This window comes from Calypte anna, chromosome 1 (assembly GCF_003957555.1).
Source record: "Calypte anna isolate BGI_N300 chromosome 1, bCalAnn1_v1.p, whole genome shotgun sequence".
Taxonomy (NCBI): domain Eukaryota; kingdom Metazoa; phylum Chordata; class Aves; order Apodiformes; family Trochilidae; genus Calypte; species Calypte anna.
This window is the reverse complement of record NC_044244.1, coordinates 131,626,076-131,649,545: the sequence shown is the minus strand read 5'-3', so window position 1 is coordinate 131,649,545 and position 23,470 is coordinate 131,626,076. Positions and strand designations below refer to the sequence as shown.

General features: G+C 40.3%; 1 protein-coding gene across 1 annotated transcript; it reads left to right on the top strand.

Moving 5' to 3' along the window:
- Positions 1-4,993: 4,993 nt before the first annotated feature.
- On the top strand, positions 4,994-23,048 carry RP2 (RP2 activator of ARL3 GTPase). Its single transcript, XM_030469428.1, has 5 exons — positions 4,994-5,210; positions 13,434-14,099; positions 15,635-15,749; positions 17,410-17,495; positions 20,492-23,048. The coding sequence occupies exons 1-5, from the start codon at positions 5,076-5,078 to the stop codon at positions 20,573-20,575; spliced, it is 1,086 nt and encodes a 361-aa protein (XP_030325288.1). The 5' UTR covers positions 4,994-5,075; the 3' UTR covers positions 20,576-23,048.
- Positions 23,049-23,470: the final 422 nt, after the last annotated feature.

The following is a 23,470-nucleotide window of genomic DNA, read 5'->3' as shown; positions in this document are numbered from 1 at the left end:
TAGCAGCTCTCTTCATATCACAGAAAAAGATCTGGGATCTAGACTCTTGTGTAACATCTATGAACCTATAATTGCTATACAAGAATATGCTTAGTAGCAAAAAACTTAATTGTGTTCTGGTTGAATAAGTCCACTCACTACATTAGCAGCTCTTAAGCAGATTATGACCCTCTCAGCTACAGAATTTCTGCCACAGAGATAGCTTGCAGCAAAGCTCAGAATTAATGAGTTTTGTATCATACATTATGCTGTGCATTATTCTAAAATTAGGATATATAATTCCACTATCTAGAATAAAATATGTTATGGTCTGCTTTCAATTGATTCATTCTTTCTTTTGACAAAAAATATTTAATTTATGTCTTTTTAAAAGTATTGACTATTTAGATCTTCAGTAAAAATCTTCTGAAATTACTTGTAGCTCTAAGTAATGCCCTTTAAGGATAATTTTAAATAGTATATCCCCTGTCTGCATCTCATGTACTGCACAGAAATCTGATCATCATTGTACCAACACCTGCAAGAGGAAAAGATGCATCAACATGATGTAATTTATTACAGGGAAGGTAATTTAAAGTAGGAGTATGTGAGAGGTCATTTCCAAGCAAACAAGTTAGCAAATGTGAACTGTTCAGTTTTTCTCTTTGTGCTTTTCCTTTTCATACCATGTAAGTTCACAGTAACCTGGGACACAGGCACACGTGTCTCTTGTTCAGATTTAAATAATCCCAGCATTAAATCTGTATATCACAGCTAGCAGACTTTATGCTGGGGACATCTACAAAAATACATTCCCTTTTTCACCAGCAGTAATGTGGTTCAGCAAATTACTGGTGACCAGGGCTAAGTTCTTTATGCAAGGAGATGCTGGAAAGCCATACATTGCTTTAAAAACAGAAATTAGTTATTCCAAAATCACCAATTGCAATACAAAATAAAGTCAAGTACATTTTATCACAAAATGAGCCATATCATTTGTTCTACCTGATCTCAGGTTCCAGACTAGCTTCTGTTCCTGACTAGCTTGTGTGGCAAAAATCTAGTAGCGAAGGATCTGCCAGAGAGACCAAAAAAAGCCACCAGTGTGGTCTGAGAGTATATGATGACTGCTGTGTGAAAATACTATTCAGTATATTTGTCATCTGCTCCTGGAAAAACAAAAAAAAAAAAAAAGAAAGAAAGAAAGAAAGAAAGAAAGAAAGAAAAAAAAGTCTCTGTATGAGATTCATATGCACAGACATATAATTGAAAGGGTTGTTTTTTACAGTCATCAGTTCCCCAACAGAGTTTACCACATGTCTGTACAAACATTTGTGCTGTCCCACTGCACAAGTGGTTCGAGATTTAAATTTGCAGCTGGAGGCAAGAAATGGTGTCTGTAACAGTTCTGTTTTAGTGTGTCAGAAACATAGCCTTAGAGAGTGAACCCAGCAATAAAGTATCCTTCTTTTCTGATGAAAACTACGTAAGGACCTGCCACTGTGAGGTGTTTACTTGTTTCATTTACATTTTGCAATTCCATGTAAGTATAGGTGAATCAAATTTTAATTAGGAATAATTTTCAAAGCTTTACACCAGTTCTAGATAGGTTGCCAGGATTTCAAGTATGGGATTTGTAATCTTTCCTGACAGAAAGGTCAGGACATTAAATGAGCTTTGAGAAAGTAGAAGTATTTATTAGAAAGTAGAAGTATTTAAGTCCTTTTGTTTTCTCTTCTTGGTTTCCATGTCTTAGAGGTGACATTTTCAAGGTCTTTTCTATAAATAACAGGATAAAAAAATAACTACTTTAAACCCAACATCTTTCAGATTTCATCACAAAGATATGATTTCAAGGGTTTTAAGAGACACACACATGGACCACAATGTATCTCATTGAGACAAAGATTGTGAAAGTTTGGCTTTGTGTGTTTTGGCAAGCTTCCAGCATCAGCACAGAGCAAATCTGCTTCTGCCCAGTGTTAGAAGTCCAGATGTGCCCAGTGAGCTCTCACTTCCTTTCACTACCTGTGAAAGGTACACGGCTCATGCACCTGCCTGAGAGGGATTTCTCCTTTGCTGAAACAGAATCACTGCTCTCCGAGGAAGGACAGCAGAGGTCTGGAAGGCTCCTTGTGAGCTGCATGTGACCAGAAGGTATGGATATACCAAGCTTCTTTCACCAAGTCCTTCAGAATGTAACCTTTACAATGACAATGTTTTATTTTTCAGTTACCTAGGAACTAGTGCTTGGGGATCACAAAGCTCTGTATTAGACTTCAATTAGACGTATTTCGCAACATCCCCGTGAGGGAAATCACTAATTACAGCAGTTTGTTGAAACTAAAGTAAGTATAGTAATGACTGGTAGTGACTAGAATATTATTATGTTATCTTGTGTTACTACACTTCAGGCTATGATTGTATCAAATCTTAGAAGCCAAGAGGGTTGGGTCTGGCTGGCATATCAACAGAGAATTAAGATTTGATTACAAGTCATATTAATTCGGTCGAGAATAAATACTCTGGTGTTTTGTGTCAGGAAACACCCTGGAGCTTGAGCAGTTATGTTGTGACAGAGAGATAAAACCTGTCCTGATCAGCTGTAGCCATATAAAAAACCTTGTATTTTTATGGGACTGCTAATTTTGCAAAAGAAGTGTATTTGTCATGGCAGCATGGAAAAATCCCAGCTCAGAATCTTGCACTTCCATCTGCTCATTAAGAATGAGAAGCTGATTTCTTCCCTTGTGTTTAAACACCTTTGTGAAGCATTACTGACTTTGCTAATGAAATATTTCCATTGTAGAGCCATCTGCATCTCAGCAGGAGAAGTCTCTTTACATACACTGACTACAAAGTCCTCTCTTACAACAGATAATCCACTAACATGAGGTAACAATGTTCTGTAATGAAGTTTTAGGTTTTGGATAAACAAATTAAGAAGTATTTTAGCTTTTAACGAAAATGTACCAAAGGTAAAAAAAATGCTATTTTTATTCCTTCTATCATTTTTTATTATATTTTTTAATGGATGTAGAGAAAGAGGACCCTGGTTGCCCAAAGACTACAGAACTTCGCTCATCTTTATAAATTACAGAGTGGTCAGGGAGGACTGTTAGACTTCAAGAGAGTTAGCTAAAATAGATGAGGGAGTTTCAGACTCCCTGCATTTGCAAGTCGTCTCCAAACAGTCTCCAAATTGTCCTGTCTGGACACACCATGGAAAGAGCTGCGGCACAGAGGAGTCAGTGAAAGACCAGGAGCCAGCCAGCCGGTGCCCAAGAAACCCTAACAAGTGGCTCATAAATTTGCATTGCAGCCAAGATGTAAAACTGTACTTTGGGTTGTCAGTGGTAGCACCAGCTGAGCTGCTGACTTGGGCTGCAACATTAGAAGCTCAGAGAAGCTCCTTCTCCATCTCCTTCTCCTTCTCCATCTCCTTCTCCTTCTCTTTCTCCTTCTCCTTCACACCTATCCAAGCATAAGGTCTCACACCCCCTTCCTTAGCAACCATTTCTGTCTGACTGTTCTTGCTTCCTCCTTTCTGCTGTCCTCAGGGCCCCGAGCTGGGTGAACCTTCCAGCCTGCTCAACTGACAGAACACTTCTCTGTTACTTTCCTGGGGCTTCTCTCTTCTTCCTCTTCTGCTCCTACAGTAGGGATGCCATCCTTTATATTTTACAGAAAATGGCTCTAAAGTTTTGTGAGTATGTACTGGGTGACAGTGCTCAGGTGCTGGCTTCTGTGAGGAGAGGACAGGGCTTACCCTATGCTGGACATGACCACCCTCAGACATCTCCAACAGACTCACAGCAGGGTATGGCTGAGCCAGGTGGCACCTCTGGGAATACATATTTAAGGAAAGGCAAAGACACTGCAGAGGACTGTAAGAGAGAAGAGTGAGGAAAGAGAAACAGCAATGTGAACATCAAGGTGAGAGAAAAAAAATGGGGGTGGAGGTGCTACAGGTGCTAGAGCAGGGATTCCCCTGCAGCCCATGAAAGGGACAATCCTGGAGCAGATATCCGTGCCAAGGAGGATCCCGCAATGGAGCAGGCAGAAAATTTCTGAGGAAACTGCAGCCCCGGGCAAATTGTTTCTGTGTATCACCACCCTCACAGTGAACAATTTCTTCCTAATGTCCAACCTAAATCTACCCTCTTGCAATTTAAAACTCTTCCCTCTTGTCCTATCACTACACACCCTTGTAAAAAGTCCCTCCCCAGCTGTCCTATAGGCACCTGCAGGTAGTGGAAGGCTGCTACAACGTCTTGCTGGAGTCACCTTCCTCTTCCTCTTCCCCTTCCCTTCCTTTCCCCCTTTTCTTCCTTCTTCTCCTTCTCCTTACCCTTCTCCTTCTTTTCCTTCCCCTCCTCCTCCTCCTCCTTCCCCTTCTCTTTCTTCCCCTCCTTCTCTTTCTCCTTCTTCTCTTTCTTCCCCTTTTTCTTCTTCAAACCTCCTTGTCCTTCTTCCCCTCCTTGTCCTTCCCCTCTTTCTTCCCCTTCTCCTTCTCTTTCTTCCCCTTCTCCTTCTTCCTCTCCTTCTCCTCCTCCTTTTTCTTCTTCTCCTCCTTTTTCTTCCCTTTCTCCTTCTCCTTCTCCCTCTCCTTCTCCTCTTCCTTTTTCTTCTTCTCCTCTTTCTTTTCTTTCCTTTCTCCTTCTCCTCCTCTTTCTTTCCTTTCTCCTCCTTCTCCTTCTCCTTCTCCTTCTCCTTCTCCTTCTCCTTCTCCTTCTCCTTCTCCTTCTCCTTCTCCTTCTCCTTCTCCTCCTTCTCCTTCTCCTTCTCCTTCTCCTTCTCCTCCTTCTCCTTCTCCTTCTCCTTCTCCTTCTCCTTCTCCTTCTCCTTCTCCTTCTCCTTCTCCTTCTCCTTCTCCTTCTCCTTCTCCCTCTCCTCCTGCCATCCCGGACCCGTTCCTCCCGGTGACTGTCGGAGTGGGCCGGGCGGTGGCGGTGAGGGGGGCGGGAAATGCCGCTGTCGCTACGGGAGACTGGGGGAAACCGGAAGCGGGCGGGGCGGCGTGGCGCTGGGCCCCGCTCCCGCCCTCACGGCTTCTCCCCGCGGGCCGGGCGGGCGGCGGCAGAGGCGGCGGCGCCATGGGCTGCTTCTTCTCCCGCCGCAGAAAGCCGGCGCAGGGCGAGCAGCAGGCGGCATCGGCGGGGGGAAGCGGCAAAGACGCGGCGGCCAGCGAGGAGAAGGCGCCGCAGTACAGCTGGGACCAGCGAGCCAAGGTACCGCCCCGGTTGTTGTCCCCCGGCCGCGGGCAGCCGGGGTCTGGGAGCGGGCAGGGCATCGGCTGTCTCGGCGGGCGTCGCCTCGCCCTCCTCTGCCGCCCGAGCTTTGCGGGGCGGGAACCCTGGGAGGGCCTCGGGGGGTGGGGGTACCTCGGCAGGGAGCTCGTCTCCTCCCCGGTACCGCTGTCACGGCTCGGTCCGTGAAGTGAAGTGCGTTCATTTACAAAAAAAAAAAAAAAAAAGAAAATAAGAAAAAAAGTCTTTAGCCTGGGGGTTTTAGTTGTCAGTCTAGAATTGTGCAAGTGGATGGCAGCAGGCTGGGGGGGCTGCGGCTGCCGCCGGTGAATGCCCGCGGCGGTCCCCGTCCGTGGTGTCCGTGGGCAGCTGAGGGGGCAGGACCGGGCAGGGGTGGCAGCGGAGCTGTGGCCGCCTCGGCGAGGGGAAGGTGCCTGTCCCTCCCCCTCGGGGGTTCTGATAAAGCTTGGAGTCCCTCGGGTGCGTGTTCCCCCTGAGCAAAGCGGAGCGATGGCAAATCAGTGGGGGATGGGGAACCTCAGCTTGTGCCCGTCTGAGCTGCGGTCCCGGCACCTGGGAGTTCAGTGGAGGCATAAATCTTGTGTCATGTCCTGACCGTCAATCTATCAATAATATTTATTCTTCTTGCTTGGCTGGTTGCCTTGTTGGGATTTGTTGTGGGTTTTTTGGGTTTTTTTGTTTTTTGTTTTTTTTTTAGTGACATTGTGTTTTTTGTTTAGTTGGGGTTTTTTTGGGTTGTTTAGATGGTTGGGGGATATTTTTTTTAATTTAAGCTCAAGGTGCTAGCACCAGCCCATCTGTCCTTAAAGTGACAGATGAAGACCAGTACCTTCCCAGTGCTGTTTCCTGACCTGTTGAAGGCAAACATGAAGTCTCAAACGGGAAAGCATTCAAGTGATGTATTAAATACATTTATTCTCACCCTCATCTCAAGTTTCACTTCCTAAATACATCATGACATCATAGCTCTACTTATCTCTTCTCCTCTGCAGCCACCTTTGAGAGGGGGAAGGATAAAATGGGGTACGCCATAACTTTAATTGATGTGGTTTTAACAAACAAAATCCCCAAACCTTTAGGCCATATGTTACAAGTACGGAAAAGAAAATGCATGAACTTATTTGTATGCTTAGTTTGTTTGTTTTTTTAAACTTGACTGCGTGCTCTAGGGTGTCCCTGAAGTCTTCCAAGTGCATCAGAGGAGCTCAGATATAGATGAGCTTGAGAGCATGCGTGTGCACATGGCCTGGAGGAATCAATTCCTTGAGGATAAAAAGGGTTCATCTATGTTGGGCTTGTTGCTCTGACTTGCTAGTGGATATTTGCAGTGCAGTGCTGGAGAGAGATGGGAAGGGTGGACACAGAGGAGATTCTCACAGGGAGAAAAGCTGTGCTGAAGCTGTATTTTAGAGTAGCAGAAAAAAAAAATCTAAAGGAGCATTTGAAATTGTGTGATTTAATCTTGGACCAAATTCATCAGCTAAATCTCAGCAGATATGAGGCCTTTTATCCCATCTGCTTATATGACGCTAACTCCTAAAACTCGCAGGAGGGAAGTCAGGACATAGAAATGCTTGATTCAGAGAACAGCCAACATTGTTGCTAAGGAGATGACTGTGAACATGCTGGAAGTAGTTCCAGGCTAACAGGCAAGGCTATTGCAGCACCCGTGATCTGTATCTGTGGAAAAAAAACAAACCCATCCGTGGAAAAAAAAAAACCCATGTAATGTATTGCACGTACAACAGCTTCCTCCTTTTCTACAAAAGACACTTAGAAGAAGACACTCGCAGAAGGGTCAGTGAGTTTGTGCAGTGCTACTGAATTGCAGAAGCTGTCAAATTGGCAGTTTAATTTTCTGCTGTAGACCTTGAGAATAATGGGGGTTTAACTTTTAAGCCCATTTCTCTTGCTCTTTGCAACCTGATCTTTTGCTGGGCTTTTGGGTATATGCTTAGTATATTAAACCAGGAAAGCAGAACTGAGACACCACAGGTAAAGGAATAGTCAACACTTAGTGTGCTAAATGTTTTGATCCCATTTTATATTAAGTCAGTAATAATATAGTATATAATGATAATAAGTATATAATAATAGTAAGTATATAATAATACATATGTAATAATATAGTAATATAGTAGCTCTAAGTATAGTCTCTGGTACATTATCCTGTTGTGTATTGCTTCTTCATTTCTGATACATCACAGACTTATTTCACAGCTTGTGTTTGTACACAAAACTGGTGAAAGTCAGTCAGAAGGGCACCCCCCTTGTGACATCAAGGTTTTTTTTTCTTGTTCAGCACATGCACTGGATTGTATTCTGAAACTAGAAAGCCTCAGCTCGGTCAACAGATGCAGTAGTGGTCTTTTCATGTTAATTTCCTATTACTTTTAATGGTGTGTCAGTACAACATTTGGTTTGAGGGGGGTGTTTCTAATTTTAGGCTCTCCTCAGCGATGCAGTTTGGGTTATAGAAGAAGGTTTGGCAGTTGTCTACAGTTCTTGTAAGCTGTCCTCTGCACATCCTTAGAGGTGGGTAAGTCTATATAAGTGCCACGCTGACACTCTCACAGAGGAATGTAAGCACACTGGGGCTTTGTCTGATTCAGGATATGACAAGAGGTGACTGCTACCTGAGAGCTGTGCTGGAAGAAGCTTTGAACCTGAGGAGTTCCTTCAGCAAAACTATTTCTTCTGCTTTTGAGGCACTGTTAGCATAGTCTGTTTTCATTGTGTTCTGGTGGCAAAAGATGATTAATATTGGTACTGTCCACTGGTGCTGACCTAGCTGAAGAGTAATACAACAGTATCCTGGTGACTATATAACTCCTGTATAATACTCCTGAAAATGGTCTGTGTGGTAGAAAACTCCAAAATATGCTAACAGTTACATTGAAATTAAGGACAGTATATAAATTTCAGGGGCCTTTTCAGAATTGTCTGTGATCTCATTTAAGTAAGAATAGAAGTGTGTGTTACTAAGGTTTGCAAAAATTAATGACATTTGCATTGTGTCAGAAGCCTGCTGGGATCTCTGTAATGCTGTCCACTGGGTTTGGAGAACTGTGTGAGAATTACTTATGGTGCAATAGAAAAATCACAGGATCAGTGTGGGACCAGGTGTGGGAGAGGAACTTGGTGGTGTTCAGCCTTCTTCAGCTAGGTTTCCATCTGGAATGCAAGACTGTATTTCTGTTCCTTGCCTCACTTTTCCTTTCCTACTTTCCTACCTTCTGTGTGACTAGTGTTTCACATGCATGACCAAAGGGGACTAGTTACTATTACAGCAGTAACTGAATATGGTCACATACAGAAAGGAACTGGGGGTTTGTGTCTTGTGATGGCAGAGATACCCACATGCTGTGACCTTCTCAGCAGAAGAAATGCAAAAATCTTCATTGCCTTTTTTGCTCTTTCTTTGAAGAAGTAAGTTTAGATTAAGAGTGCAATGGCATTTAAAGTTTAGAGGGACTTTCCTTCCCAAATGACTTTTTTTTTCTTTTAGAAGGAACCAGTAAAGTTTTGTTTTATGTCAGTTGACTTACAACTTAACTGCTTTAATTGATAAGAAACATGCAGCTATCATTGCTATATTGGGCCATGATGGCTCTATTCAGACAGTTTAAAATACCCTCAGATGTGTACATACACAAATCATAGTCTTGTTAGTCACCATACATTTAAGGATTCTACTTGGAATGGTCCAAGTTGACACAGACATCTTGAACTAACTTGTTTAGGTAGACACTTTATATTTTATTTTGGAACATAAAACCACTTTAATACCAACTTTTTTTTTCTAACTAGCCGGTGAAATATTTTGTCCTTAAATCCAGTGCATCTCTCTTACGCTTCTCAGTGCACCAGAACTACTTCTGTATTTCTCAAGACATAGTCTCACTAAATGAGAAACAGCAGGTTCATTATGAATATTTCTAGCTAAGTCAGATATTAGGTGAGGAGTAGCTTTGTTTCTTATCCCCCGTGTTCTGTCTGCAGTATTTGGCAATGGTTTGTTGCTCAGAAGAGTGTGAAAATGACCATTACATAATATTGTGGGTAGTCTGAAAGAGGGGGAAGATAACAAAGAATAGAATGCAATGTCTTAGGCTCACAGGAGATGCTCCAAGATGAAAAATTGTATGCTAGTTCCTGGAACCTTTACCTACTGTCCCGTGTTCCACCTTTTCTTGTTGCCTAAGAAGCTAGAATTCTGCCAGTCATAACTTCAATAAACACTCTCCAGATGATGTTGCAACTCAGTGCTTAAGGGCACCAAACCCATGTAGGTATAGATATGCAGAGGTGTCTAGGCCTGCTAATGCACCTTTTTTCCTTGTTTCCTTTCTGTTAATTCCCATTAACAAAAATAGCACCTAAAGCCTCTTAAGTTTTGTTTTCCCTATAGCTTCAGCTTTTAATGTCACTGGGTCAGCAGCCAACTCTTGGATGTCATTTACTGTATATAAGTCTACAGCTGAACCATGATCTGTTGTGATTTAAAGATATGGGGGGACAATTTTTTTGAGAATTATCTTTAGAAGAGGAAGATCTCTGTGTAAGTGGTTTAGAAAGACTTGACAAACTGTTGTTTGCTCAGCAGGCTAGACCCAGGCGATTAGGAGAGAACTGTAATCCATCAAGAACAGCAATGTCTTCTCATATCTCTGGTGGTATGTAACTGCTGACAAAAACTCCTTTCCTGATGAACCTGGTAAAAAAAGTCTTATTAAGACATAAACTTATACAAGAGAGAGTTCAAGAAGCTGTTGGGATCTGTGATGATTGTAGGGAAATTACCACTGAAAATGTGTGTGTCTTGTACTTCTAAGTCTTCTTCCAAATGGGAGCTGCCTTGTCTTGGTGTCAGCAAACTGGATAATGGTGGCTGAAGAGATGTACGCCATCAGCTGTCCTCATGTCTGGCCTCTGACCTTCTTGCAAGATGAGTGTTTGCAGGAAGGAAAGCTGCTTAACACAGCTTGTACTTGTTGCAGCAGAATTTTCTGGAGTTCAAAGCAGCCATGACAAACTTTAACTTGCTTCCACTTCTCTTTCATTGTTCTTTAAAATCCCTGCTCCTTACAATTTGTCCTTCAATCCTTTGTAACAGATTTATAACCAATGGCATTGCTGATAACTAAAAATGTGGCTTCTGTACGTCTGCTGAAGGGGAAGTATGTTGTGTAAGTAGGAATGACTCTTTTGTCATCCTATCTGGTTGTATTACATCACTCTATGGAGTAATTCCCAAACCTACACATAGCACTTTGTTTAGAAGGTTTAACTCTTGAGCTGTGCCCTTATCTATCAATGCATGACTCGTATGTACTCCAAACACTCTTTAAATTCAGCTGAAAGCATTAAAAGTTGGCTATAAATACTATCACCATTTTGACTTGCACCATCCTGGGGAAAAAAAGGCATTTATAACTGTATAAAGGAAAGGAGAGCATCTGTCTGGATGTGATGGGTGGATTTGGACAAAGTTGCTTGAAGCTTTATCCAAGTGTGAAGGATAAATAGATAAGTTATCAGGCAGTTGATTTGTGATGACCTGTCACATACTCAAGATTTTACAGCAGAAGTTACATCAGATGCAACGGTAGAAAAGTCTACACAGCCCTGGTTAGGGCAATGTGAAGCTGCAGATGTTACCTCCTGTTGTTTTTTGTTTTCTGTGCCTGTTTTTTTGCTGTGTTGCTAAGACTGAGCTTAAGCAGTTAGTGCTGACTGTCAGGGGAAGGTAAATAGATGCAATGATTTAATAGTAAACTGTTGATGTTAGCTGCAGATTTTGGAGGTGGTTGGCATGAAACTGTCATGTACATATTGGCAGCTGTTGGATGCATCCTCAGAATCAGAGTTTTGCCTTCACACTCCTTTTTCCAACATACTTGTTTTAGGTGAGGGAACTGAAATGTCCTGGGTTACCCCCTCCTTCTCAGGGCAATAATGCAGTGTGGGTAGAGTATTAAATCTATTTCATTCAATTCCTTCAATCTTTATGGTAGTGTTAGTCACTAAATATCCTAGATCTTCAAAAGGAAAACTGCGAAGCAAAATTGAAGGAAATTGGCCAACTTCCTAGCATGGTAAACAAAATGGGAAGTAAGAGTTGTGTCAGAGCAGAGCTCTTAATTCATGTCAGGGAAATAAAATTGAGGTTCTGAATCTGCTAATAAGTTGACTTTTTATCATTAAACTCAACTACTGCTCTTTCTCAAAAGCTCTCATTTGAAACTGTAAGCTGTGGGTTAGCTGACAAGTGTTTTTTCTCCTAGGACTAAATAAAATTGCAAGCTGAAGTTCAAGTTTCACACGTCTCTGTAAAGGGTGCTGTGTAGGACAAGCTAACGCTTGCTTCAGAGGCTTTTTAGAACAGAGCCATTTAGAAGGATATGCTTAGGTGCCAACTTTCAAACAGGCTGTGAGTTTTGAAAACCTTGAGCTTTTCCTTCCTAAGACAAATAACTGTTGCTCTGTACCCTGTTTTGAAGGCAGTAAGGCTATCTCCCAAGGTTATTAACCCCCCCCACCATATATATGCATAAATGTTCTAGGAGATGCCTGGAAAGGACATGTCCAAAACATGTCCATGTTTTGATACTTACATTCTCAAGTATGAGAGAATGAGTATAAATATCTTATATATGGGTCAAATACATAACATTACATGAGAATTAAGACCTTAGGGATTGAATCCTAATCATACTGTGTGTCTTAGTCTTGATGATGTGCCCCGTATTCTTTGAGCCTCCCCATATCATTAGCAGCTCTTCTGACTATATTTCTTGGATGTGTATTAGTGGTGTTAAATATGATTGAGGGGAGATTTCTTAGAAGCCATCGTCATTGTCTCACCTTGCACTGTATTTGGATGATTAATCATCTGCAAGTCTTTCTTCCTGTCCTGAGGTTTGATATGTTCTCTATAAAGCAATAAATTTTATTGGTTAGTTAGAGCCTTTTCACTTCCATGGGCTGTTCTGGACAAAAGCTGCAGTGGCTGAGCTGCTATAGGGAATGTCTGGTGCTAGATCATCCTGGATTATGCTTTTTCCTGGTTTCTAAATCTTGTATGAATGGTTGAAATGATGAAGAGGAAGAAGGAGTTTCTTACAACTTGGGCTATCCAGAAACTGTTGTGATGCGATAACACTGATGATGGTGCAGCAAGCTTTAGGGCCATTGGGCTGATCATCAAACAGGAGGTTGGTGAAGTGGTCTTGTGTTAAACTGCTTCTGGTAGTTGTATACATCTGAGTGCTATGTTAATGAGCTTTCACAAGAGGGCAGAGTAGAATTTGCTCTAGAAAGCATAATTGCCTTGAGACTCATGATATCTAGAAATGACCTGGCTCAGATTCCTTTGGTGTTACAGCAGCACTGGCATTACTTATGCTGCCCATCTGTATCACATACTGTTCTGGGTGCTCTGTGGCTATTCAGTCTCTGCTCCCACACAGAGACTTCCAAGGAAAACCACAGCCTCTCTCAAATGTCCTGCCTTGGCAGGGGTGTGCTGGAGGGTGGAGGAGGAAAGGTAGATGTGTTCTCTGCACCAGCACTGCTGGTGTTTTATTGTTGGTTTTACCTGAAACAATTGCATAGCTACAAAAATCTTGTAGTTGTTAGCACAAGATAACGCTGTGGCACAGATAAGCAAGTGCTTTGTACTTTGCAAACATAATAAAGGAGATTCTGTTTGAAAGCAGCAAGGTCTCTTTGCAATAAGTTGAAGTATGGTAAAATATGACCAGGAAAGTTACTTGAAAATACTGTGTATCTCTAGCTTTATGAATCTTTAAGCATGTTGGCAAATTCATTTATTACAGCTTCTATGGTAATACCAGGGACAGTGATCTTTGTTGAAACAGTTCAGAGGCCACAGAGAAAACTATTTCCCCTCACCCCCTTTCTTTATTAGAGGACAAACTGAGTTTGTTTGTTTCCCTGGAGAATTTCAGAAGTGTAGCTTCAATTCTTCATTGTACCTCAGTACTATGCATTCCAGCAGTTTAGAACTTTTATCACTCTTTGAAGGGTTTTCTGGCAGTTTATCATGTACAACTCATGGCTATCTCAATTAATCCAGGTCAATTGACATTTAGCATTATAATGTTCTCTGGATATGAAGTCTTTCATGGTTTTTTTTGTTTGTTTTTCTTCCTCCTTCAGATTGACCCCAAAGATTACACTTTTTCCGGACTTAAAGACGAAACTGTGGGTCGATTGCCTGGCAAAGTAGCAGGGCAACAATTCATCATTCAAGACTGTGAGAACTGTAATATCTACATATTTGACCATTCTGCTACAATCACAATTGATGACTGTGTAAACTGCAGAATCTTTTTAGGACCAATAAAAGGCAGCGTGTTTTTCCGTGACTGCAAAGACTGCAAGTGCATAGTGGCCTGCCAACAGTTTCGCACTCGGGACTGCAAGAAACTGGAGGTTTTCTTGTGCTGTGCCACCCAGCCCATTATCGAGTCCTCCACGGGTATGAAATTCGGATGTTTCCAGTACTACTATCCTGAGCTTGCTTTGCAGTTTAAAGATGCTGGGCTGAGTATCTTCAATAACACATGGAGCAACATCCATGACTTTACCCCTGTGTCAGGAGAAAACAACTGGGGCCTTTTGCCTGAGAATGCTGTAGTCCAAGATTATGTTCCTCTGCCCAGCTCCGAGGAGCTGAAAGCTGTCAGAATTTCTACTGATGCTACAAGGAGCATAATACCAGTAACTCGAGGGTGGAGACAGAAAAGCAGTGATGAATCGTGTTTGGCTGTGTTTTTTGCTGGTGACTACACAACTGCAAATGCCAGGAAGTTAATTGATGAGGTAAGCGACCTTTGTCTTCATTAAACTTCTAAAATTTCTAATTGAATTTTCCTCTCTGTAGCTTCTGGTGCTCCCTGAAGGGAGAATGCAGAGGCTCCGCTTGTCTGCTAACCATACCAACTGCACTTTTTAAAACTTTCAAGCAAGGTTTGAGTCTGGAGCTCACCTGATCAGATGGTTATTTTGCAGCAGGCATCCTATGACTGGCATATCTATTCTCTAATAGTTCCACTGTACTTTTCCACCACGGCACACCAAAGCTACGTTCTGAAGAAAATGTGTAGTTGTTTTGAGGAACTTGGCCAAATGTAGAGTAAGTGATTGGCAATGCTTGTGAAAAGGTTATGGCAAATTAACTTGTTAGCTTATCACCTCAAAAGTCACTGCTAACAAAGCAGCCTGTCCTGCAAGCTCCTTCCAGTTCTAATGGACACTTTAAAAACAAACAACATGTTTAATTGTATCTCCCCTATCATCCAGTATTGAAATTAGTTTCTGGAATAGGCAGTGAATGTTTGTCAGGACTGCTCAGCTGCCTTTGATTACTTAAATAGCTAGCTCTGCCTTTCTCAGAGGAGTTTGGGCTTTCCTGGGGCTGAAGTCTGGGAGTGGCTGGCTGCTTCTAGCACCCTGGAGTGCCAGGGATTACAAAGCAGAGCCAATAACCCTGAACTGCAGCTTCTGAGAAAGGGATCTACAAAACCTACTGATCTCAGCATTTCATGATCAATACAAAACACCCAGTGGACATCCTTAGGATGTTTCACTGGTGACGAGCAAAAGCTGTAGGGTGTTCTTCTGCCTGCCCTCCCCACCCCCTATTGAAATTTATGGAAATCAGTTGCTAACAGTTAACTTGAGTGAATGGCGATAATTATATTTAAGGATTGAGGGTGGTTTTTTTCTGCAGTAAAGAGGATAACAGATCTGTTTTCCCATGCTAGTAGTTCTTTAGAACTTAGAAGGTAAGAACATGATAAAAGACCAGTTAGTGAGATTCTGTGGAAAATGTACTGTTCTGTAGATTAATGAATGCTTTGGAAGTACAAGTAGAGTTGCTCCTTCTCCACATGCTGTGTGTGTTCAGCAGTTTGTAACTTTTTTTTTTTTTCCAAAATTGAAAACTTCAGCAACGAATAGATGAGAGTTTAAGCTAATACTTGACTGAACTATTGCAGACTAACAAGAGTAACTGCTTGACTCCAGATGCTGAATGCTTTTAACTCCCATTAGTTGCAGATTGTGCTGGATTGTGAGGAAAAGAAACACAACCCTGGGCCATAATATAAAACAAAAGCATTCACATTTATTCCTCTAGGTGTACTAGGGCAGAGGAGAAAATCTGGATGGATGGAATGAAAAACAGATATGTAAAAAAAGCAAATGGTCTTTGAAAAGAGCAAAAAGAATCCCTTTGCTCTATGCCTTAATGTGTGTGGGGGAAATGGGTCTGTTCCAGTGTAATCTGGATGGATACTCGAGCTAATTCTCCACCTTAGAAGCATTTTTGACATGAATTCTTTCTCTGTTAACAGATGACTGGCAAAGGCTTTCAGCTGGTACAGACTAAAGAAGTCCTAATGAAGGCAGAGGATGCTCGTAGAGTTTTCCAGCAGTGTGCATCAGAATTCATTCCACTGCTTGAAAAAGGTGAGTTCGTGTTGTTTTCATTCAATTCTTGATACAGAAATCTAGCTCTCATGAGAGACTTCTGGAGAAGAAAACAGGACGTTTTGATGGAAGGCATGGATTTTTTTAAACAAGTGACTACAGACTATGTAGAAGCAATATGTCTTCATTTTTCCACTAAATGCTCCTTTACTTTTACAAGGATTTTAAAAACCTTTTTATGACAACATACACAGAAGTAACAGACTGTATTTTGCCATAGCTCTCACCTTTCCATTAACATTTCAATTATTACATGGCAAAGATAATCTCACTAATTCTTGCACTGCTTTTTCATGGAGAGCATATTTTCCTCCTTCAAATAGGAGGAAATATACTGTCACATTACAGCTGGCCTTGTTAAAACACTGTCCTTGACTCTTCATTGCCTTACACTCTCTTGTAGCTACATGCCTCTGGTATAAGTAGAAGATAAAATGCCCTCCTCTTGAAATGTTTACCTTCTGAACCTACATGTGAGTTCGATTTGAAAGATGACAAGGTCCACTTGGAAAACCAACATCATGATTTCACCTGGAAATCCAGTCACCAGGAGAAAATTGTGTTTCAATGGCACAGTGTAAAGCCAGTTGAGATGAGTTCTGGAGCCTCGCTCAGGCCTTAAGCCAGCCAAAACTGGAGGCATCAAAAATTAGTTATTCCACGTGTATTTTGTGTCTCTGCCCCCTCCCACCCTCTAGTGGTCTGGCTGCATAGTTCAGGAGCAGCAGCACATGCAGATCTGTCTGGGGTGGTCAAAAGAAGCACATGCTTTTACTGTGTTTCTAACTTATCACCATTTCTGCTCAGCCACCTTGATGTTCAGTGTTTCTCTATATGCATTTCAGCAAATCAGTGTAGATCTGTGTAAAACAGGCAGGTGTTATATTTCAGTTTATAACTGATGTACTGCCAGACTATTTCAGAAGCCTGTTACTGATCTGACTGCAATTGATTTTTGTCTCCTCTTGCAGAAGTACTGGCACCTTGCTATCTGCTATATGGCTAAAGCTCAGTTCACACTTGCAAACTTAGTAGCAACATGCAGGGTTTTTTCATAGTAACATAAAAGGTCTGTGACACTCATTGCAAGAACAGGACAAAAGTTACTTTACTTATCGGATGATAGTCTCATTTAAGGACTATTTTGCACTCATGTGGGAAGAAATAACGTGTTCAGAATGAAACCAGAGAAAAGGGATCTGCAGATAGTGAGAACAAGGCTAAATATCAGCCAGTTTGCTATCTTGGGACTGAGGCAAAAATGCCTGAATGACTCAGTCTTACTCCAGATGTCTGTGAAATGGCTCACTATTTGAGCAGTATAGGCTGACTCACTTCCATGATGCCCCGCACTCCTTAGCATTTCTGTGCCATTGCTGCCTTTCAAGAAGTAAAACTGGAATCCTGCCAGAGTCTCTGCAAAAATGAGCATGGAATTGCAGATATTTTCTTCTCCGATAACATTGTGCTTCGAAGCTATGGTTAAGTGTTTTTAATTCTTTATCCTGCATTATGGCTGTTCAAGCAAAAACCATAAAATGCTTCCTGCAAGCGTCACAATTCCCTACGAGTTCAGGAACTTGCTGTTGCAATGCAAAGCTTAAAAGTAGTATTGATTTGAAATGAAACTATCTTCTAGGTCCAGTGGTTGCTTTGGAGTTCAACGGAGATGGTGCTGTGGAAGGATGTCAAAGCATTGTAAATGAGGTTTTTAGTGGGACAAAGGTAAGCTGGTGTATTGCTTTATCAGTAGAAAATGTTACAGAACATCTGAGATCCTTCATGGTCCAGCTGTAGCTTTGATGTACTGAACAATCATTTTGCATTTCCTGAGAGTAAAACCTGAACATTCTATTTATTTTTTGTTTGGCTTTTTTCTACTCAAAACTCAAGTTGCTTGTCAAAGACAAAAAAAAAAATAGCCCTAGGAAAGAGAGTATTAAATCCCCGTATCTATTGAAAATAGAAGATTTCCCCTTAAAACTGTTATTCCACATTGTAGTAAAAATGAAATTCTATGAATCTACCAGGGAAAGCTCTGCTCCAACTCTTGTACTGAAGTCTGCTTTGTAATATCCTCGTCTGTTAAATCCTGACAAAGATAATATGTTGGGATTTCACCTTTTTTCAGGGTTTGCTTTTGATGCTTAGGATATTGCAGAATGCCTTCCTTCAAAGGCATTTTTCTTTTTTCTCTGATCAGCTTGTTTTGTAGCTTCTTTACACCATACCTCCTCTTTGCTTGCTGTCCCCATTTCTGTAAATGGCAATAGTTTTGAGAAATGTTCTGGAAACAATTAGAGCACACCTGATAATGAGATTGTGACAAACCTTTTGCTTTCAAGCAGCTGTTGAAAGAAGACTAGAATGTTTTTGAGACATGGTGTCCAGACAGCTCTTTTGCTGTCTTTCAGTTCCTTTCGAAAGAGTTACTCAGAACCAAACTGCCTAGTTTCTGGAAAACAGTCATCTTGTAATAAGTCATCTCAAATGCACCTAATGTTTGCTTTTTGTGTGTGTTTGCAGTTGTACCAGCAAAACCTTGATGGGTAGCAGGGCTTAATTTGGCTGAGTCTGGATAATGTTAGAACTACACTCTGGGCAATGTGATATGACTGATTCTTTCTTGTGATTTTAAAGGCATCACTGAAAATTTCATCAGAAAAATGGCCTTTTAAGCAGGAGCCTATAGTGGCTTTTTTTTTTAGTGTGCTAACATTTTCATACAGAACAAAGCTGATACCTGATGGATAATTCCCTGGTTCTTCTAGATCTTTTTCTCTACTCTAAGACTGAAGTGATAGTTATTAGAACAAATAAAGTTTTCTGTTTTCCTCACTAAAATGACTAGTCTCTGTAATTGCAACATGATGAATGTTCTGATATGAGTTGCATCCAGAAACTTTGGACTGTGTACTTTGTGCTATGAAGCAACCACCTTGTTCTTGAAAGTAATCTTGTAGTGTTTGGGTTTAGTTCCAATTGTGAAATTACTTACTGCATCTGGATTTCAAACTTATGCTTACAGTCTGATTCCACAGTAAAATCTACCTCACTTATTAAATACTTGCTGCATTGAATTAAGAATTAGAACTTTGGGCTTTCTGAGAAGTATATATATTTATTTAGACAAAATGGAACTCCAAAAGTTCTGGTAAACACGGAGTTTCTGCAATAATCCCCAGATAATTGAATATCATGAGTATGCATTTTTAAAGAAAATTTATTTCTTTCTTGGGATATAATTTAGAAATTATTTAGGGAGTAACATTTTCAGACTTATTACTACTACAAGGTTCAGGAATGCTCTATAAAATATTTTGACCTCATTGTTGACTGCTCTTACCATATTTGAGAGTTGTTAAAGTGCTCAGAAGGAATTACAGGTATCTTTGATCAAGAAACAATCACACAAGCTCTTAGGGAGACATGTATCCTGTAAGAATTTGAAGGAAATTAGTCTGCTTTTCAGCAGGTGGATGCATTTGCATTTGAAAACCTCAATTAACAATTATTAAATTAATCCATTAATATAACCTTCATTTCATCAGGTTTTTGCTCCTGAAATAAATCTGGTAAACAGCTCTGGATACTTCAGACTAGACTAGAAAAGTTCCTCAGCAGTAGCACTGTCAGAGTTTTTTGAGCTGTTTAGCTGAAAAAAGTGTTACAGGGAGAACTCCATGTTATACACTTAAGCAGATATCCTATTTGTGGGGACTAGATACAGTTGTATTCTTTACCTCTGTCATTCTTTCTGGTTTGACACCTGTGGGGGGTTTTTTGTGTGATTTCTAGTACTCTATTACTGTTCTTCTGTCTCACTTATTTGAGAAATACCATGCAATATGTAAATTGTAGTATCCTGGTGGGGAAGGATGCTGAAAGAAGGCATTCAGCTGTTGTGACCATGGTACCAATTTCTGTCACACAAAACAACGACCAAGTAATAGATTAATGTTGTCAAATCCCTTCAAGTAGAAGCTTACCATGCATCCAACCAACAGTCTATGAAACTACTTGCTTTGTGATGAAATAATTAAAAAAATCAGAAATTTACAGGCCAACAGCATATGCATCTTAGTTTATGCAAGTCAATTCAAGGAACTATTACAGTTTGCATTCACGTGGTGTTCTGAGCTGAAGCAGAGAATTGGTGACTGCAGGACCACAGTCACCTGGAATAACTAGAGCTTGGACTTACACATGCATCAGTCAGTTCTACAAGATGCAAATGTGAAGCTGTGAGTTTTTTTAAGTCATCTTATGAAGAAGCAACTAAGTTTTTTGAGAGGAATATAGTACAAGTGAGTTTTTCTTACAAACTCAGCCTTTCAGTTAAAGGAAAGCTTAATGGTAGTCTAAGGTTTTTGTGTTTATTTTCTTCTCTTCTTCTGGTCAGAGTTTCACTTCACTAAGCAAAATACATCTAAATGAACACTAGCTGAAGCTGTGACCCCTGAATAACGGAGCCCAAAACTTTTTATTTCCCTTAATGGAAGGCTAGGGTTATTGCAGCTACCATGCTAGAAGCAGGTGGCTGTAATGGGGGGTGTATCAGGGCTGAGGGAATTGTAGGACTATTTTATCACACAATGGAAACTAACATGTACCTCATGAAATGCAAAAATAAAAATAATCATTACTGGTTCTGAATGAGCAAAGACTAGTTGAACTTCTTCATTAATAAAGCTTAAATCTTTCTATGTTTAATAAAACAGGTTTTTGTATCAGAGAGCAAGGCATCAGCATCTCAAGATGTAGACAATTTCTACAACTTTGCTGACATGCAGATGGGAATGTGAAGTTCAACATGAAGGTGTTCACCTACGGTTTGATTTGACACTTGGATGTCAATTGGCTTGAATGCTGCATTGAATATCCGAGAAGTTTTGTCACTTGGTTTTGTATTTCTCATATATCCTTTTTATAAAGCTATTGGTGTTTTTAATACTGGAATTCCTGAACTGTAATTAATGGCATAGCTCCCCATGTGCTTTGTGTTTGAAACTTAAATTTCAATTCCAGAAACAATGGAGGTTTTCTACTAACATTTTTCTGTGATTTTTTTAACTTCTGTTGACACTTGAATGGTTTTTATCAACATCAAACAATAAGGTGTATTTGAAAAGTCCAATGCTGATCCAAATTTGATGCAGTGGTAATTGTTATGTTTAACTTGGACACATCATTTAGGAAGTCCATTTATGTGAAACTTGCTGTTCAAAACTTTTCCACCTGCAAAATGGTCTTCACTGGGGGCCAAGGAGGAAGCTGTAGTTCTTGACTTTTTCTGAAGGCCTCGGTTGAAATGAATTCTTGTTCAAGTGTGCTTTCAGAAGCAGTGCATGACTGATAAAATGTACATCTGGCAAACTCTGCTTCATCATCTTTTTCTGAATAAAGTTGTTAGCAGCAGCATTTATGCTGTAAGTTGTTGTAACAGCATTCTGCTAAGTGAGGTGAATTGGGAACTCTTGCTGAAGATGCTGCCTCTGATATTCCCAAGTCATGTATATGATATCCATGAGGTTCCCTTGGACTCAAAGCAGTCAGTCTCTGGCACCTCTGTTTGCTAGAAGGGACAGAGAGCAGCCAGGAGCCAGAGGATGGCTCTGATGGCATGAAAAAAACTCTTCCTCCCTAGAACCCAGGAGAAGATTTTTTCACTTGGTAGCAGTACTGAAAAATTGTCTGTAAAGTACTACATACTGCTGGAGGGTTTATTTTGGACTAATTCTAAAAACAGACTGGAGAAGTGCTACTAGCATATTGGGAGATGCATTTGAATAGAGATAGCTAAAGATTGTTACTGCTATATAGTGCATATTAGAATGCAGATCTATACAGATGTTAAATACATAATTGATTTGCTTTTGCATATTGCATTCTCACTGACTCTTCTACATGAAGTCACAGCTTATGTCCAGGTTTACAAATATCTGTTATATTTGAACAGATAGTGCATGCTGATGCACAAAACCAAATTTCCTAATGAAGACTGTGGCTTGCCAGTTTATATAGCCTTTGTAATCCATTGAGTGGACTGGGGCTGTGTTGAGGTGCTAAAGCAATAATTTCCTCATTATGATTATCTGTCAAAAGGGGAGATCTTGTACATCTTAAATGAAAATTAATCTCAGTTAATCAGTTTCACAGCTCTGGAGCTTCAAAATAGGTAGCTAAAAGCACATCTCTTTCTAATTTTTTAGAATTAGCACATGAAAGAATTTGTTCTCCTGAAATTTCTAATTCTGTGATGCCCAAGAGATGTTCTGAGCTGTCATTTTGTTGCTACTAGGCAAATGCTTGCCCTTGATTTAAACAATATATCGAGATTATGTCTTTAAGACCTCTTCTTAAAATTACGCATAGATTAAATAAGGAAGAATATCTCCTGAAGTCACTAAACCATTGGTGTACTGAAGGTAAGAAAATTGTCACTTTAGTGACATGTTTTGATTTGAGAAAATGAAATAAAATCTAACTGCACCAGAATCTGACTGGTGGCAGGAATTACCGCTTACTTGCACTTAGCCACAGTTTTTTCATATGTGCAAGGAGAGGCCTTGAAAACAGCTAAAAATCTTAGATAAGTCTCCAAAGTAATAGCACAACTCATTAATGGAACATTTGCAGGAATTATTCTACACATGTACAGTTAATGTATTTTACTGATATGGACAGTACATTAAATTTGTGTAATGTACTTCAGAAGTCTCACTGAAATTTATCTAAGCAGTACATATAATGGACCATCCTGGTCTCTAAACTTGTATGTACAGTATGCTGACACGTGATTATATGTATGTTTATAGTTGTTTTGGCTTTTTTTTTTTTTTGTTATCAACCTGCTCTGGAAGCAAAATGCTAAATTGATTTTTGTGATACTTGTGTAAATGTGGTTCTTCTGAAGGACAGAATGATTAATTGAAAGCTAATCTAAGCTTGAAACAGTGGAAAACCTTTTCTACATGCTAGGAAAGAGCAGAATATTGCTTTTGAAATGTTTTGGTTTTTACATTGGTAGCCTGCTTACCAACATTAAGGGTTTTGATTAAAAAACCTCAATTATGAAGGAGTTTCTTGATCCAGTTATTTATCTTTTGATTTCCTTTTTTTGCTAATACGAGTTAAGAACACTTATAGCCTAAGCTTCAGGTATTGTATGCATTACAGAATGGTACGTGCTTCATGTAGTCTTTGTATGTTTGTTGTATAACTTTTTATGTAATTTCTATTGCACTGTGACTGTCATTCATAATAAACACTGAAAATCTAAACTCTGGATTCTGAAATACTTTTTAAAATAATAAAATATTGCATAGCATAATTAGATACTATTAAGTGTAAAAACTGAATTCCTTGCTTGAGCAGGGACTTTAAAGTGATACAGCTCATTGAAAATTACCATTAACTCTGCACTCATCCATCCTCCAAAATAGGTGAATTTTTGACGGCAGCGATTTTTCCCCAAAGTCACTGAGGGTATAATTAACTTTACACTGCACTTTTCCAAGTAAAATAGGGAAGAAGATATTCATATCTCAAGCTGTAGCAATACAAGTACAGAGATGCCTGGTTGGAAGTGGTTAGAGCACTTCTCCCTCAGCTGTGCATGTATGTGGTTGTTTCCTTATGTTTGGGGTTTTTTGACCTGGAGAAGTTTTGTGCTTTTTAACTGTGCTTACCTCTTAGGG

Bases quoted from the DNA above. Each gene is read 5' to 3' on its own strand.
- RP2 (XM_030469428.1), top strand. From the start codon at position 5,076: ATGGGCTGCTTCTTCTCCCGCCGCAGAAAGCCGGCGCAGGGCGAGCAG. The intron at 5,211-13,433 runs GTACCGCCCCGG...TTCCTCCTTCAG, and splicing joins GCTGGGACCAGCGAGCCAAG to ATTGACCCCAAAGATTACAC. The intron at 17,496-20,491 runs GTAAGCTGGTGT...TTAATAAAACAG, and splicing joins AGGTTTTTAGTGGGACAAAG to GTTTTTGTATCAGAGAGCAA.